Raw genomic sequence first — 17847 nt, forward strand, 5'->3', positions numbered from 1 at the left:
TGCTACATTTTACTCAGACTGCCGTCTAATTATAATTGGTCTCAACATTTCTGAATTTAGCTACTTTATTGCACATGGGGAAATGTCATAAACATGCAAATAAACCAGTGTTTAAGGAGATGTGAAAAGCACCTGCTATGTTCAGAAGTCTGTGGAGTGACTGTGAGACGAAACAGAATACTGTGACCAGTAATTGTTTGATTGGTTTTGAGGTGTTATACATTTTGGTAGGATTTTTCGTTTTGTTTTGTGAGATATTTGGGTTGCTCAATTCTATTTTATCGTGGCAAATCACCTAATTGCGACGTATTTAAACATCAATTACTTGTATTGCTCTTCCACCCTAGTTTTTAGTGTGTACACTTTGCATCAATGTGGCTCCACTGCTTTTCCTGTGCTGGCTGAAATGTATTTGTTGTTACATACTGCACCAGCTCTTCTGTCTGCATTTCACTCCTGCTTTTTCTCTTTTGCAGCTACAAGAGTCATTTAACATTGCAGCGTACTAACATTTTATCATCCTTGCATGTTAAATGAATAGTCTCAGGCTATGGCAGTTTTGTACATGCGTGTGTGCTTGCGTTATATTATAGTGCATGTGCAAGCCAAAAGGAGATTCTGTTCGCTTACTACTAGACTGGGGGTGTCCAAACCTTTTCCTTAGAGGGCCACATACACAAAAATGGAAGAACGCAATGTCCATTTTTAATTTAATTAATTAATTACATTTATTAAACGTAAAACCATTCCATCAATCACTTATTTATATCATGGTTCTCAAACTTTTTACACCAAGTACCACCTAAAAATATAGTTCTCCAAGTATTAAATTAGTATTAGAATACAATAGTGTAGGAGGCCTGTGTTCATCAAAAAACAAGTTTTCTAAAAAGGTGATTTAAAGTTATTGTAAGCCACTGTAACATGATGCGGTTTGAACACGAACACTGTTCGTAGATACAGGAAGAAAAATCTACTTAAATGATGATTCAATCAAAATGCATTGCACATAAAAGGTAAATGACAATTGTATGTGAATACATGTTTAAAAACAAGGTTTTTCAAGATTAGATGCAAACGTACTGAACCTAAACGTTAGATACAACTGAACTGTGCTGTGATTCTTTCGCATACCACTTGAGGGAGCATGTGTACTACTATTTGAAAATCATTGGTTTATATATCATAGTTCTTGTGAAAAACGACTAAAGGTGAAGATTTTTCAACATTTTGGGGCGACCCACGGCCCTGTACTGTACTCCACAACAATAGAGCCGCCCCTGCACTGAGCAGCCTTGGTGGCAACATTTTTTATTCTGAAACACAATTATCTTTAGTTACCGTTATGAAAAGAAACTTTGTTACTACTAGTCTTTGCGTATAAGCAAGTGACCACCGGGCCATAGTTTGGACACCCCTGTACTAGGCTGTATGCATAACATAGAGGTTTAAATAAGGCTCATCATGATGCAGTGTGACGGCATCGTTTCTTGGGAGGTTCAAAACGATATAACACCACATAATTGCAGAAACTGCCTCCTGTGTAGACGCGTATATCGCGTATAAGTAATAAGGCTTTTGAAGAATATAGATTCCAAAAAACCCACTGAAACCCGTTATTCCCAGCTCATTCCTCACCTCCATCCTGCAGGTTCTCATCCCCAGTGTTAAGCTGGACTATAGCCATGTTCAGTCTAGGTGTGGGTCCTTGGACAGGAGGGGCTACTCAGCAGGAGGTGGCAATGTGAGTCTTGTGCAGCAAAAAGTCATCGTCTCGGTGTTTGTGTCCCTTTTGTGTCCTTGTGGTGGTGTGTGTCCGCAAAAACGATAGCCGCTCTGTCTTTATCAAAGCTTGATACTGATCATTGCTGAATTCCCTTTTAAACAGTCATTTTGCTACGCTTCTCTTCAGTTGCACATGGCAGTAGGTTGCCACGGTAAAAGCTGTCAAAGCTTTGACCACATCAGATGTGGAGTACTCTAAGCTAAATGAAGTATCGAGTGGGTTAAGAACACTTGTGACATGTTACATCTCTTTAGAGCTTCGAGAGATCACATCTAACCTCACACTAAACACTCCACACAACACAGGAATATTGTTTTTGTTTCCCTCCTTTTGCATACTAAGTAAGTCTTTTTTTTAATAAACTGGTAGATCAAACACATACAACATGCCTATAGCTTTGTATCTTTTTAAAACGTCTATGTGATAACTTAAGTAAGCCCTCTGACCTGACAGCCTGCTCTGATTTCTCTTATTTTACAGATACAGATACAGAACAAGAAGATTGATCTGAGTCATGTGACCTCAAAGTGCGGCTCTCTAGACAACATTCACCATCGCCCTGGTAACACACACTGTCTCCATAAACACAGCAAAAGTTTAAGTAACATCAGGCACGTGCACAGATAGACCCCGAGTGGTGCTCCAGCACCAGCCCCTTTGCCCTGAATGAAAAAAGGGCCCTTTCTGCTGCAGCCTATATTTGTCAATCAATTTTAGAAAAATAACAATTACCCTCTCTGTCATCACCCCCTCTTAAGTGTTTTTATATTTGACAGGCATTTAGTAGAGTCTCTGTGATCTTACTGATCTGTGGTGCCTTTATGCTGCCCTTAAGTTCTTTTGTTAATAGTTTTATTATTGACTGTGAAATAAAAGTCAAATCTTGCTTTTTCTTAATTGCTCAAAGCAAATCCTTTTTCTCTTGTCACATTGACAGCTTCAGGTCCTGCAGCTTCATCTGCTGGTTTTATCTTCCACAGTTCTATTGTACTGTATTTTGTTAGTTTTCTACTAAATGCCTGCTGCGGATTTTGCATGTCTCTAAAGGGAAATTTCCCCATCATATTATAACATGTTTTAGCGTCATTGTTTGTCAACAAACAAAATTGGCCTCAAGTTAAACGTATTTGCTCTTTAGGTGGTGGTAATATTCGTATTGAGAGTGTGAAGTTGGACTTTAAAGACAAAGCCCAAGCCAAGGTGGGATCCTTGGATAATGCTCACCACACTCCAGGAGGAGGTCGCGTTACAGTAAGTGTTATTTAAATTTATTAAAAGAACGAATGCATTTATCATTTTGTCAGTCTGTGCTTAAAAATGCCACCTAGCCTTTCACAAATAACCTGCTGTTTCTGCCTGTAAAGGTAAAAGGAGTATACTGAACTGAAAGGCCTCTTCATTAGGTACATCTGCACAAGCTAATTCAGCAATTCTGATATTTTTGTTTGTATTGCATTTTTGTTTGGAGCAGGTTCATAGGCCAATGTTTTTTTGTTTGTTTGTTTTCTTAACTTCATAAATTATGAAAACTGTATGATTTTTGAGGGGGTTAAATATTTAAGACAGTAAAACACTATATATATATATATATATATATATATATATATATATATATATATATATATATATATATATAGTGGCTAATATTTTATCCCAACAACCAAAATAATGAACATGTTGTTAAATGAATACTTCACTGACAGTGTCAATCGAAAGTATTATTGTATTTGTAAGGGCAGATTTTTTTTTATACAGCTGTAGTATTGTATATCATTCATTAGCTTGTACCAAAGAAGTCAGTGAAAAACAGTTCGTAAAGCGCATTTATTCATCTAGCCTTTGTCAACACCATTCATTTGTTAAATTTAAGAACTGTAAGAAAAACATTCATTTTCAGCTCAATCAATTTTCATGTTTGATGAAAATAAGCAATCGCTCATTTCGCCCCACTTGTTAGATTGAGAGCCACCGGTTGACGTTCCGCGACCACGCCAAAGCCCGAGTCGACCACGGAGCGGAGATCATCGTTCGGTCGCCGGGCCGGTCCCGTTCCATGTCGCCCCACCGCCACCGGGACAGCCACGTTTCGTCGTCCGGCAGTCTCAACATGTTGGAGTCGCCACAGCTAGCGACCTTAGCTGAGGACATCACTGCCGCGCTGGCCAAGCAGGGTTTGTGAACATGCATCGGGGATGCTCTTACACTGAAGCTGTCAGCCATTCACCACCCACCCACCGCCTTGAGGCCCACTTAGGGTGATCACAACTTGGCTTCACATCTCAAAGACCCACCAGAAGGGACTCCTAAACTTTATGTCTGTTTTCATCTCTGACATGTTCTATTGCTACCTAATTTCCTCGGCCTCTCCTTTTGGATGATGTTGCATAGAATAGTTCACCTGTAGTGCTAAACAGGATAACCTGTACATACAAATGGCGGGTGGGGCGGGGTGGGGGGAGCCACATATTGGCTTTATTGATCTTGGGTCTATAGTTTAAAGAAGCTATAGCTTTTATTTACTTGTGGCCATATTCTGTACGTGGAAGTAATGTGGCCAGCACATCATGCTGCACGTGTTGTTCCTGCTAACGTGCATGGATGGCAGACCCCTTAATAAGCCGAGCCTCCTTACTGCTAGTCATTCTTTTCCTCCTAATATATATATATATATATATATATATATATATATATATATATCCAAACAAATAGCTATATATATATATATAGAAACGAGTATAAGAATACAGGTTATTAACCATCCACATGTCCTTTGAAGCAGTTCCAAGGAAGCAACAACATGACCATAAATAAGATAAACCTGTATTATTGCGAAAACTAAGTCATGTATGACAAGCATGTATCGATTCTCAAACTAAAAGAGGCTATTTTGTAATTTGAAAAGGGATTTTAGTAAGTCATTTTCTCATTCATTGGCTAAGAAATGAACAAATTCATGTTTTGTAGTTCTTAGTTATTTACGGTGTATTTATTGGTGTCAGACAGCGCTGATGTTGTGTTGCTGAGCAATGCAACGACTGACGCAAATGCAGATGTTGGACCGTCTTATACTGCAGATGGAGTGCAGATGGAGCGCCAATGGTGACATGAGATGGATTCCGTTTGTGTGTGCGTTTGGTGCAGATCTCAAGATGTTTTACGATCAGTGTATCTGACTATTTTGTTGCAGTATGTGCAAAACATTTGAAAAACATAGAAATATGAATCATTAGGGAAAGCAAATGGCGATTTATCCATTGAAATAAGACGTTGGAGTGATCTTGTTTGTTTTTCAGAGAACGTGTGGTTTATCCTGACTCTTACCTGTTTGTTTGCTTACGTGTTCTTCAGCATTGCCCATCTTTATGTCCCTTCTCACCCCACCCTGCAGCAACTGTAAATGTATTTAAACGGTCAAGTAGATGTATGCAGTTTATTATTTTTTTTTTTCCTGCTCTTGCTGGTATGACTCCATCGACGGCAATGCATTAAAATAAATGAGATTAAAAAAAAAAACATTTGTGAGAGTGCTGTCCTCCTTTTGAGATACCAGAAAATGTCGGAGATCAGGGAATAAAATGGGAACTTGTGAAAAGTTTATTGTGAAATGGCAGAGGAGAGTACAATAAGTTAAGACTCAGGGATGGGTTAGATGAGGAGGGGATCGACCTCTGTGGCCAGTCCTGGGCCAAAGTAGTCACTCACACTACTGGCCAATGAGTGACAGGAGGGGAGGGTCCTCCTTCTAGCACCGCCCCCTCCTTCACTGTGAAAACTAGCTACACTCCCAATCAGTCGGAGGGATTTTGTGAGATCGAAATTTAGGAACATGTCCAGAACCGAAGAAGCCTAAAGAGCACCAGTTGGAGACAAGGAAAAAAAAGTGTGGAACAAAACAATAGAAGGATTTAGAAATAACATCTCATAGTCCTTTGTTTGCCCTGCTTCCTCAGGTGGTTCAGGAAGCAGCGAGTGAATGTCTCGACACCATGGGGTCTGCACATACTCGATGGGTGGGGGGGTCCTTACACCGACATGATGTGCTTGACAAAGGCTGCATGTGAAGATCAGGTCAGGGCATAGGGGGGGACACATAAGGAGAATTCAAATAGGTTAGTGTTAAATCCAGGCTTGGGGGTTCAAATGCTTTATTTAATGAGCAATGTGTTCACACCAGAATATTTCAGAGGCATTCTTGGGAAAGGTGAAGCCTTGCGTGTGCATGTATGAAACTAACAATGTCAACAGACATGGCTGAAATGAGTTAATAATTTAGGGTCTACAGTATAAATATCACAACAATATTGTTGAAAAAATATTTTTCATTATTGTTATAGACTACATTTAATTTGTAAAAAGAAAAAAAAACAAAATGTTATTCCAATTAATGTTATAGAATTACTTACAAAAGATTGCAATTTGTAAGAAAAGATGGTTGTGACAATATAGGCTACAAGGTGGCAACCATGTGATGAAAATGCGCATTAAAATAATAATATTAAATATAATCACTAGGGATTACGTGTCAGGCTGATACTATTTAAAAGTATCGGGTACTCGTGAAGGCTGCCGATACCAGCCACCAAAAAAAAAAAAAAGCTTTCATTGTCATTGAGTTAATCCTCGCCAATAGCTGGCGCTACACTGTGGTGGTTTGACACATCGGCGACTCATCATGTGAGTCAGAAAGATAAAAAAAACTTTGTTCCCAAATATCTGGTGTTGTGTTCACTGAAATTTTATGTATCAAAAGTACTAGTGGTATCGGTACTCAGTATCGGTGAGTGCTCAAGAGTAAATACTTGTGCTGGTATAAAAGTGATATAAAACATCCCTCATAATCATCATCATTCATCCATTTTTTGTATCGCTTATGCTCACTAGGATCACAGGTGAACTGGATGGAGCCTATCCCAGCTGACTTTGGGCAAGAGGTGGAGTACATCCTGAACTGGTCTCCAGACAATCGCAGATAATAATCATGATAATGCATTTCATATAAAGTAAATAAAATCCTCTATTACCATCTGTTACTTTGTGTAAGAAATACTACTGAAAAACAGGCTACAAAATGATCATCAAAACCTACATTTTCAATATTGCATCAATATCTAAAGCGGTCGAGTTTTAAAAGGCCCTTTCCGAAGTACACGAAGCAAACCTTTCCCAAGATAACCTTTGTGTGCAAAGTCAAGGCTTCCGAAGTGGATTTAAACTGTATTAGCAAACGTGCTACATCATGATCACGTCTCACCCTCGTAGTTGATACAGCCGTTTTCATCTTCCTGACCCGCCATGAGAGCGTCGATCTCAGCCTCATTCATCTTCTCTCCTGCAAGAGGAGGCAAAAGTCCCAATGATGTAAACGGTTCCATTTGCAGCCACGAGGGCAGCGTCTCACTTACCCAGTGTTGACAGGACAATACGCAGCTCAGCGCCCATCACTGTGCCGTTACCCTCCTTGTCGAACACACGCAGACCCTCAACGTAGTCCTCGTAGCCGGCCTTGTTTGGGCTGTTGATGACGGTCTGAAGCATGGGCAGGAAAGCCTCAAACGTGACTCTCTTGTTGGCCATGTCTGTGTACGATACCGCAATCAACATTTATTGCATGGACTGAAATGGATATCAGTTCATTTCAACAGCAAAATGTGCACAAACGTATTAGTAGCAACATTTAAGTTAGCATTTTGGGAAGTACGTTGATGACTATGTGCAAAGCGAAGCAGCAAATGTAGCTCAAATGCAGTGAGCACCCTTGCGGAACGTTAGAAATGGACTGTGCGAAGGGCAGCTGGCAAATTCAAATTATGTTTGTATGACCTCATTTTAAAAATGACTAAACAGAGCCATAATCAGTCCAGAAAAATAGTGGCATTCAGAATAATAATTAATATTCACTTAATGGGCAGAGCATGGCGGCACGGTAGACGACTGGTTAGCACATCTGCCTCACAGTTCTGAGGACTGGGGTTCAAATCCCCCCCCCCCACCTGTGTGGAGTTTGCATGTTCTCCCCGTGCCTGCGTGAGTTTTCTCCGGGCACTCCGGTTTCCTCCCACATCCCAAAAAACATGCAAGGTAGGTTGATTGAAGACTCTAAATTGCCCGTAGGTGTGAATGTGAGTGCGAATGGTTGTTTGTTTACATGTGCCCTGCGATTGGCTGGCGACCAGTTCAGGGTGTACTCCGCCTTTCGCCCGAAGATAGCTGGGATAGGCTCCAGCACGCCCGCGACCCTACTGAGGATAAGTGGAACGGAAGATGAATGAATGAATGAATGGTCAGAGCATTAGGTACATCTAACTCTGTGAAAGTGCCCTATCAAATTTCCTGTCTTGTTTTGATTGACACTGTCAGAAAGGTATTCATTAAGCAATGTGTTTATTGTTGTGGTTGTGAATTTACAGTGAGTTTGACCCTCCCACATAGCAATGTAAAATTAAGTAGTCAAAATTACATAATTGACAGTCGCAATCAAAACTGAGCATTAGTTTTCATTCCCTACTCCTTTTCTATGGTGCTTGCCCTTATTAGGGTTGGGGATGAGCTGGAGCCCATCCCAGCTGATATTGAGTGCGAGATGGGTAACAACCCAAACTGGTATTTTTTATTTTATTTATTAGTTTAAAAATTCATTAGATTAATACAGAGTTCAAACTTTTATACTATTATCTAAGTTTTTACTGATAGTGCTATACTGTAATCTCAACAAATGGTCAATGAGTATCTGTAATGGCCCTAATTTGCTGTATGGGGAGTGTCACGTGACCAAACCTGGAAAACAGGTTCACTGACTTCCTGTGTCGGCTACGCTAACGAGCATGACTACGGTGTGATTACATGATTGTTTGAAGCCGAACTTGCTAAGATTTTGCTTTTTTTTTTTTTTTTTTTATGGCTGGTGTCTTTGGACAACATTTTAATACATGTATATCATTTATTTATAAAATAATATGATATGTTTACTGTATGTAAATACAAACAAAGCCTAAACATCAAATAGTGTAATCTTTGGTGGCTCTGTGGTGACATCTTGTGTTAAAAATGTAGACAAAGACAAGTTCCCACAGTTGTTTAGATCCGGTCTCCTTCGCCATTCACCCGAACCGGGAGGACGTGCTTAGACCCGTTTTTAGGTTGCGCATATACTGGATTGCACAAGAAGCATTATATTCTACAAATCCGAATATCAAAAACGATACACTATATCAAATACATACTGTAAACACAACCATTTCACACTGATCGCCCCCCCCCCCTCCCCTTGTAGAACAGCAACCAAATCTGAATCTTACCCTCAGCGGAGGGGCTTCCCAACATTTTGTTCACATCCTTGTTGGTGGGGTTCTGTCCCAGAGCGCGCATAATGTCAGCGATCTGGTTGTAGGCCACCTTGTTGTCACCCACCCTGTCGAACAGACCGAAGGCCTCCTTGTAGTCTGCGGGGGTCACACAACAAGGCCATTATGTTAATACTGAACATGCAAATTGATTGTTAATTATGATTAACCTTTGTATGTTGCGTGTTTTTAAACAATATGGATTTGGTTCAATGTTCCTTTTACTTCTTAAGTGTTACAGAATTGTTTCCATTACGGGGTTCGCCTCAAAATATTGCTTTTGATTGTAGAAATACTCATTGTATTTCCAGGGAATGTTATACATCTTGACTAATTATTTCGGATGCCGATTCAAAATCATGCAACTTTAATATTTTGCGCACAATGGCGAGCTGTCTGCTAGCTGTGGCTGCATGACAGCAGGTAGAGACAGCTCCTCAAGGGATATAGGATGTGATATTATTGGCTGAATGGATACACTCTTGCAGAGCTCAGTCACCCTTCAGACTATTTCTATATCAGCTGTCTCTCTCTCTCTCTCTCTCTCTAACCAAGGCTATGGGCTCTTTTAAAAGACCACCTTGGAATTTATAGCTGAGAATATGAGCCCCCCTCCTTTTAAAGGCAAGTTGCGCGCGTGTAACGTGCTGACTCCATCTTGACGTGCAGCCTCTAGAGTTTAAATGAACTATCAATAACTCTTGGAATAAACTGTGGCATAAAGGCAATTTTTAAAAGCACTAATTGGCTGTTTTGTGATGCTTTGTATATGCAATGCTTTATATGTGGAAGCAATCTATTTTTTCCCCAAATAGAACTATATTCCACAAGGATTCTGAAATCCAAAACACAAAAAAGACAGATGTGATCATCTGTCCCATGACCATAGTCTTTAAGGAAGTCAGTTCTGTGCATTTTTATTTATTTGTTTAATTTGAGCTAACTTAGTTTCTGTGAAATATGATGAAATGAAATATGTTATGAGAGTTTCTGCAGTTTTGAAATGGGAAAACACAAGCTTCATACCTTCCAGTTGGTCTGCACTGAATTCAATCTGGAAGTGAAGAGATAGCAACAAAGTGAGTTGGTATTCGGTACCAAAATAGACATCTCAAGAAGATTTAAATTACAAAGCCAAAACTGTCCTAACAAGGCCTTTCTCCTAATCTGGACTAATAAATCAGGTCTAAACTGGGATTAAATTAGCCTCTTGGCCAAATTTAGCATCACATGGAGGCACTCGATATGCGGTGGTCCATCTTTAGCTACATAAGATGCCCTCTTTTGGTGTCACCCCGCAGTGCCATCATACCACTTGAGGGATAGGGGGCGGGGCCAAGGACGTCAGCCATGAGCTAGCCATGGTTCTAAGAATTCTAATGTGAGGTGCTCAAGACATCCATTACAAACTTGTATCAGTTTGCAGGAAACAGTAGAAACCCATCCTTCCATCCATCAATCTATTCATTCATTTCCCACTACTCATCCTGTTCAGGGTCACATGAAAGCTGGAGGCTATCCGAGCTGGCTGTGTTGGGAGTGGCTTGGTTGCCAGTCCATCACAGGGCACATATCGAGACAGACAACCATTCACGCTCACATTCACACCGACAGTCAATGAGTGGGACTCCGTGTCACGTGGGCTACAACTACACTACCTGCTACCAAACATTACATTTCATTGTGAAGTATGGTGGCAAGTGTCAGTATTCTAATTTTTTTTTACTTATTAGGAAAGTTTTTTTGTTTTTTTTTTGCACATGCCTAAATCATTAACCACAATCATCTTTTCAAGGAAAGTGCTATCACAGTAATAAAAGTGGTAAAAATAACTAAAATAACTATGAGTTTAAATGTCTAGCATAATCTCTTCCCTTCCTGTTGCAGAAGAAATCATGTTCTTGTTTTCTACCTTGACAGCAGACAAGTCAACAGCCGGGGCTTTAGGAGTAGGCGCAGGTGCAGCTGCAGGTGAAGGTGCAGGTGCTGCTGCTGGTTCGGCCTTCTTGATGGGAGCCTTAGGGTCCTTCTTGGGTGCCATTTTAGCTTCGAGTCAAACTATCGTGCTCCTTCAGAGACAAACAACTCCCGGGTAGGGGTGACAGCACAAGGAGTGCAAAACAAAGTGGAGGAGACTCAGAGCACACAAACAGTCCTCTGGTCGTATATATATGAGGCTATTTTTCCTCCTGGATCCCCGCAAGGCCGATCTTGTGTGTGGATTGGATAGTGCTTGTGAGGGGTGTGTGTATATGTGTGGCCCCTCTCTAAACATGGCATATTGGGCTTAAAATCAAAACATGGTCATTTATGTCATGTATCTTGGAAAAGAAAGAAAGAAAACAGTCCCCTCACCTAACATATTAGTATACAGATGCACTTAGAAGTATTAAAATCCCATTGCAAATCACACTTGTTTAAAAAAAAAAACAACAACTTTTAATAGAGCTCAGTACAACCTGCTGTGAGTTAGTAACCTTTGTAAATAAATGTAATTTGTATTGAGGGTTGAATAATTTTATTTCACCAATATAATAACAATAATAATAATAATAATAATAATAATAATAATGTGTATTATCATCATCATCAATTTTCATTATTCCATTATTTATAATAATAATTATTATTATACATATAAATTAAATAAATTTATTAAATCCAATCATTTATGCAATACAATTAATATTATTATTATTATTGTTATTATTGTTATTTCATTTGACAAAACATTTTCAGCAACTTTATGATTCGGTGTGTTCAATTACAGTTATGGTTCATTTGAATATTTTTGTTATATAGACCGAAGTTGCAGATTCTAGGTGACAAAATATTGACGTGTGTATGTCTATCTGGTCTAAAATTGGCTTATTGTGTATTTCTGGTCATTGGCACACCTGTGTTCAATTCATGGCCGTCTCCTCCTGGGAGGATGTGACGTACAGAAGGGCTGCGTTCAGCTGCCAATGCCAGTTACTCAGACAAGGCTAAGTGTACAAATTTTGGTCTCCCTAATTCTTGTCTATATTTGTCACAGTGCCAGCGGTGTAGCCCCCCCCCCCCCCCCCCCCCCCCCCCCCCAAACACACTCACACACACACTTGCTTTCAGTGACCCCATCTACACGAGTGCAAACCAGAGAAAGCCTCACTCCCTCAGCTGTCACCCTTTGGCAACCTGCTGCAGCATCTCAGATTCAGCGTCCCTTCACCTCCTCCCCCTATAGAAACTGTGGCCCCCAGTCCTTGCACCTGTGCTCCAGTCCATTCTGAGCTTCACTATGGAATCCCAATGGGATCACCAGCACGATTAAGAGTGTGTCTTATTAGTGTCTTAAGTGTGTGTCTTAAGAGTCTCTTATTAAACATGTAAAACATGTGACTTTAATTTTCAGTCTAATGTGTACTGTATATTGTTCTCGCACTCAAGGACTTTACTAATGTGTTTTACTCTGCAAATTTCATGGGCCACCATTACAATCGGTGCGTGGTCAATACTGGAATAACCATCCATAACCGCCATATTCATGTTCATAAACAGGGTGCAGTTCCTTGTGTGTGGGTGTGGTTTTAAGATCCAATTTATTGGTTCAGCCACTGCTATAGTATATCCTTAGAGGCCACACAGAGAAGGGAAAACACACATTTAAGATTCACCGTATTTGCCTTAACTGTATAATCATGTTGCTTTCTATTATCGCTCCTTATATAAATACTGTATTACATCCAAAATTCAAGTACCAAGACAGTGTCAAGATATTCTAGCAAAGCACAAAAGTTTAGCTCCAGAAATATTGGGACACTGGTAGAAGCTGTTGTTTTGTTTTTGTTTGTTTGTTTTTTTACAAATGTTTTTTTTTTTAATTAACGATTTTGCCTTTATAATCCAACACAATAGCATTGAAATCAAACTGTGATTTAAATGTTGACTTCCAACTTTCATTTACAAGGTTCTACAAAAATTTATTTAACATTTAGGGATTATGAACATTTTTTATAGGAATCTCAATTTTCTGGTCCACTAGCAGCTGTACTCGCCCCCGCCAAAACACTCCCATCACATAACATGATTGACACATGTTATGGTAGGCTTTGTTTTTTTCATCACAAAGAAAAGGATTCTGGATTTTAATAGATGTGATCTGTTAAGTTAAAAAAATATATCATATTATAATTTCATTGGACTATATATGGCACCTCAATACCTGATATCAACTCGAGACCTGAATCTTTTTGCAGTCACTACAAGTAAAAAACGGACATCACCCGGTCAAATAACATTTAACCTTTAACCAGTAAGTGCCCAAATACTTTTGAGTCCCAGAAATTTAAGTATTAAATTCCATAGTTTTGTGAAACCTGTTATGATTTAAGATAAAAGTGTACATTTGAATGGTAATTAAATTCATTGTGGTGATGCAGCAAGGTGGAATCATAAAAGCTCTGTGTTTGTTGCAAGTCCACCGAGTCACAACAATAAATACCAAACACAAGCCTGAGTAAATATACGATGTTACAGTGCAGGGGCGGCTTCTGCACAGACACAGCACAATAGTGGCAACGATTGCTCAAAGCAAGAATAATGTAGCGATGAAACACACAAGAAAACACACGTCTACAAACATATTCATGAAAAAAGAAAGAAAAGTGAGGAATCCAGAATGAGAGGAAATAATAGTGTACATTTCCTTGCAAACTAAGCGGAATCAGAGTTTACCATCTCACCTTTACTTTTACCCTGGATGGACAACAGGATATTTGATAATAAAAACCCTTTCAGGTTTGACAGGCGCTATAATCGTCTCCTCTTAGGAATCAAATGCCGAGGCCTGCTCTGGGCTATGTAGTCAGTGATCCTTCAATCTCATTCCCCCAATATCTCTCAGTGGCATCCTGATGTGAACTCTTGAGGTAACTGTTTTAAGCATTAAAATACAGCAAGCATGAAATTATGGGCTGGGTCTATACAGTGAAGGGCAAACTGAAAAGGACACCAATTAGGAGACACGGTTCTTTGCCAACCGTGACGTCCTGGTGCTTAATGAAATGTGAAGAACTTGAGCCGGTGGAAAATCCATGCATGAGTGTGTAAGACTTCAAAGATGGCAGATGCTTCACTGTCTGAATGGAGGTGAGGTTTTGACAAAGTTCCAGTAGGGGAAGGAAATGAGACACTTCATTTGGAACCAATATCCATCATACAGTGGATATAAAACATCTACACACCCCTGTTGGAATGCCAGGTTTTGTCTTTTTATGTGACATATAACCTGTACAACTCGATAGAATCTTCTTTTGAAAGAGACAGTAAAAGTAAATAACTGAAATAATGTGGTTGCATAAGTGTAGACGCCCTCTTACAACTGTAATATGTCTGTGTTCAGAATTAAGCAAGTTTTGAAAGCTATCTTGCTTTCGAGTAGAAACATAAATCCTTTTGTGCAAATTGACTGCTATTTTGATCTGTTTATAATTCCTTCCACTTTGTCTTGGACCCAGTTCTAGCTAAGGATCAACAGCCCCAAAGCATGATGCTGCCACCGCCATACTTCACTGTCAGTATGGTGTTCTTTAGGTGATGAGCAGTGTTTGCACCAAACTTACCTTTTGGAATTATGGCCAGAAAGTTCAATCAGAATCAGAATCTACATTCACAATCATTCTAATTCTGATTCTGACTTGCAATTGAAATTATGGCCATAAAGTTCAACCTTGGTATCATCGGCTGATAACACATTTTCCCAGAGGTGTTTGGGAGATTTTGTTATAGTCCAATAGGTCTGAAGCTGATTGTTTAACACATTCACTGCTAGCCTTCCCAGTTAACATGGATATTTGCCTTCTATAGCCGTCAATGGCAGTGAATGTGTTAATTCCCAGTTATTAACAGGGTGTGCACACTTATGCAACTACATTATTTCAGCTGTTTATTTTTACTTCCCCTCTCAAAAAGATGGGAAAAAAATCTGTTGAGTTGCACACGTTATATGGGTCACATTAATGGTGGGAAAACTTTTTAAAACATTTATCATGTGTTATGTCACACAAACATTTGAACAAGGGTGTGTAGACTTTTTATATCCAATGTATGTCATCTTGTCAGACTTGTGTGATGACGAGAGGGAAATAAAAGTTTTGGACCACTTCATCACTCATAGCTTGCTTTTCAAACACCGTCTGCATCCTTTACTGCCCTCCAACCATTCCACACAGGAACGAGGCTGTAACTGAGCTTGGAGGACAGATGGGCCCTATTTATAGTCCCTACAGAGAGGTGTGAAGTTTCTTGGGATTTCTAAGAGCGGGGGGCATGACTCCTTAAGGGGACCGATGCAATTTCCGCTCACCACATGCTCTCTTTAGCCACCTCGCTCTCTCAATATCTCAATATCCCTCTACAGGCCACACAGGAGTTAGCCAGGGGTCAGTCTAAACAAAACTTCTCACTTGCCTTTTTATTGGGGAAATCATGACAGAGGAAGGGAATGTGATACAAGCCAAAGGGTGCAATTCTTCTTCTCAATCCCTTCAGACATGGTGACGGTCTTCTTTCGGCTCTTGTTGTGTCCTCATGACATGATGCCATGTCTAAAACAGGCCTGGTGACGTTTCGCGTTGATACTTTTCTTGCTGGACATCTCATTCTAGATGTCTGGGGGGTTAGAGAAGTGATACCTTTGATGATGATGATTTTCAGGGCTCGTTACTCACAGGGGCCCTAGAAAATGTTATTTTTAATTTGCGGGACTTAAGTGGTGGGGTCCTAAGTGTTATTTTTTTCACCGGTCTCCAAATCCCCGGCAGCCCTTCTGTGGGTGCTACTGTAATGATTCTTGAGAGATTGATTAGGTGTATATCGGGAGCAAGACCTGGAGAATAATATCGGTCTTTTTTGTCTGTCTGTATTACACCGCACATGTATACCACGCATCATTGCATACACACGCACTGTGCATGATGTACAGTGATTTTGGTGCCCGAAACCACTGTTATATGCTCAGAAAAAAAAGTCGTTGGAATTCTGTGCATACAAGATCTTGACTTAATTTCCATCTTCAGTATTATATATAAAAAAAAATGTAGACTACTCTTACTACTTCTGCACTATTCATCTTCAAAAGAGTAATATTATACTAAAATTTTTGTAATCATTGCCAACCGTGGGCCTGTGAAGCCCTTTGAGACTATTTTGTGATTAAGGGCTGTAACAAATATGCTTGACTTGACTTGTTAACTCTGAACCATATCCCAATAACTACAAACTGGACCACAGCTGACACTAAACTATTTTTCACAATGGAAGAGATATTTCAATGGCACATGTAACCAAACAAAAAATCAGAAACAGAACTTCCATGACAAATATGGATACTGTTTAGCCGCACCTCAACCAGAGTTGTTTATAGAAGTCTGACTGTAAGTACCTATCGGCCTAGTGTTTTCAAAATGTTATTTATTATTATTATTTTTAATTAAATGTCAATACATTGGCTTCTCATCTCTGAGCCAAGACTGAGCTTGGAAATCTGGCAGAGAGAGGCGAGGGAGCCTGTCGGTCTATTTTGGTCCTCTCTTAAGCTCGATCCACCATCTGAAAGCCACACTTGAAACAGCGGACAATGTTGTGTCCCTTCACTGCATGAGGACACTTGAGCTCATTAGCCTACAAGCGAGCCAATCAGTGAAAGAATTTTCAGAACACATAATCACAGTCTGCACAGTTATTCAGGCCCATACAATATATTGCACTGGCTTCTCATGCTCCCTCTACTTATTGCCGAGCAATTTCTTATGAAATGGTTCTAGCATTATTTCTGAAGTTGAGGCTCTTTGACGTCATAACTTTAAGTGCAACTATGGAAGCATTTAGAAAAAAAAAAAACATCTGCCTATCTGTCTGCAATTTCATTTAGATGATTATGATAAAAGCCTAAAAATGATGATGGGCGTCGTACACGGCGCCATTCGGTCCAGGACCGCCTCTGAATCCAATCCATATGGAGAAAAAAAAAATTTAAATATGGGTCGCAAAGTAGATTTTTTTCCCCTCCCCATGCTGATCGTACGTCAGTTATAAATTGAGATTCAAATCTTTTAGTAGCACTCTTCTATTGAGAGCAAAGTTGTCCGGTTGTTGATATATGGGTCCAAGATTGAGCTCATGTGATGGAAAAACTGTAACTCACACCATTTGGAATTACCAGGAAAACTGATGAATAACTGTACAATCAAACATAATGTTCTCAAAGTAAGCCTGTTTGTGATTATACCTGTAAAACAGCTATCATATTTAAAGTAAACAACAAATATCACCACTGGATGTCAGTGGAGCACCAGTCTCCAAAACACAACCTGAGGCTCATGGAAACATAATTTAGGGCAAATCCAGACAAATCAATGCAACAACAGAATATGCTAATGAGACTTTAAGATACAAAATATTTGTCTGGCATGTACAGTAGGTCTAGTTTTGTATGTGGCTATCGTAGCTACTGTAATTAAACAATGAGGAGTTTGAAATGCAAAGCACTTTCCCCCACATGTGCAGTGCCAATACCCGAGTCTACGCAGCACACACACACACACACACACACACACACTCACACACACACGCACACACGCACGCACGCACGCACGCACACACACACACACACACACTTTGTTCAGACTGCTGAACCCAGCAGAGTGGCAGTCAGGCGGCCTTCTCCGTTGAGGTCCAGTC

At 39.8% G+C, this 17847-nt stretch overlaps 2 protein-coding genes across 9 annotated transcripts in view; one reads left to right on the top strand and one right to left on the bottom strand.

The window, feature by feature from the left end:
• map2 (microtubule-associated protein 2) overlaps window positions 1–5301 on the top strand; it is a 63980-nt gene extending 58679 nt beyond the window's left edge. For 7 of the 8 annotated variants that reach the window (XM_061792216.1, XM_061792218.1, XM_061792221.1 and 4 more), the window contains 4 exons: window positions 1652–1744; window positions 2267–2348; window positions 2925–3037; window positions 3744–5301. In XM_061792216.1, coding sequence (XP_061648200.1) covers window positions 1652–1744; window positions 2267–2348; window positions 2925–3037; window positions 3744–3965 — 510 coding nt within the window. In that variant the 3' untranslated portion in view covers window positions 3966–5301. The remainder of the gene's footprint in view (window positions 1–1651; window positions 1745–2266; window positions 2349–2924; window positions 3038–3743) is intronic. The other variant, XM_061792223.1, reaches the window with a different exon arrangement.
• A 56-nt stretch (window positions 5302–5357) lies between these two features.
• Window positions 5358–11270, bottom strand: myl1 (myosin, light chain 1, alkali; skeletal, fast). Its single transcript, XM_061792226.1, has 6 exons — window positions 11039–11270; window positions 10153–10180; window positions 9082–9225; window positions 7189–7362; window positions 7038–7115; window positions 5358–5837 (listed from the first exon to the last, which is right to left on the bottom strand). The coding sequence occupies exons 1-6, from the start codon at window positions 11165–11167 to the stop codon at window positions 5809–5811; spliced, it is 582 nt and encodes a 193-aa protein (XP_061648210.1). The 5' UTR covers window positions 11168–11270; the 3' UTR covers window positions 5358–5808.
• Window positions 11271–17847: the final 6577 nt, after the last annotated feature.

This window comes from Phyllopteryx taeniolatus, chromosome 12, assembly GCF_024500385.1.
Source record: "Phyllopteryx taeniolatus isolate TA_2022b chromosome 12, UOR_Ptae_1.2, whole genome shotgun sequence".
NCBI lineage: Eukaryota > Metazoa > Chordata > Actinopteri > Syngnathiformes > Syngnathidae > Phyllopteryx > Phyllopteryx taeniolatus.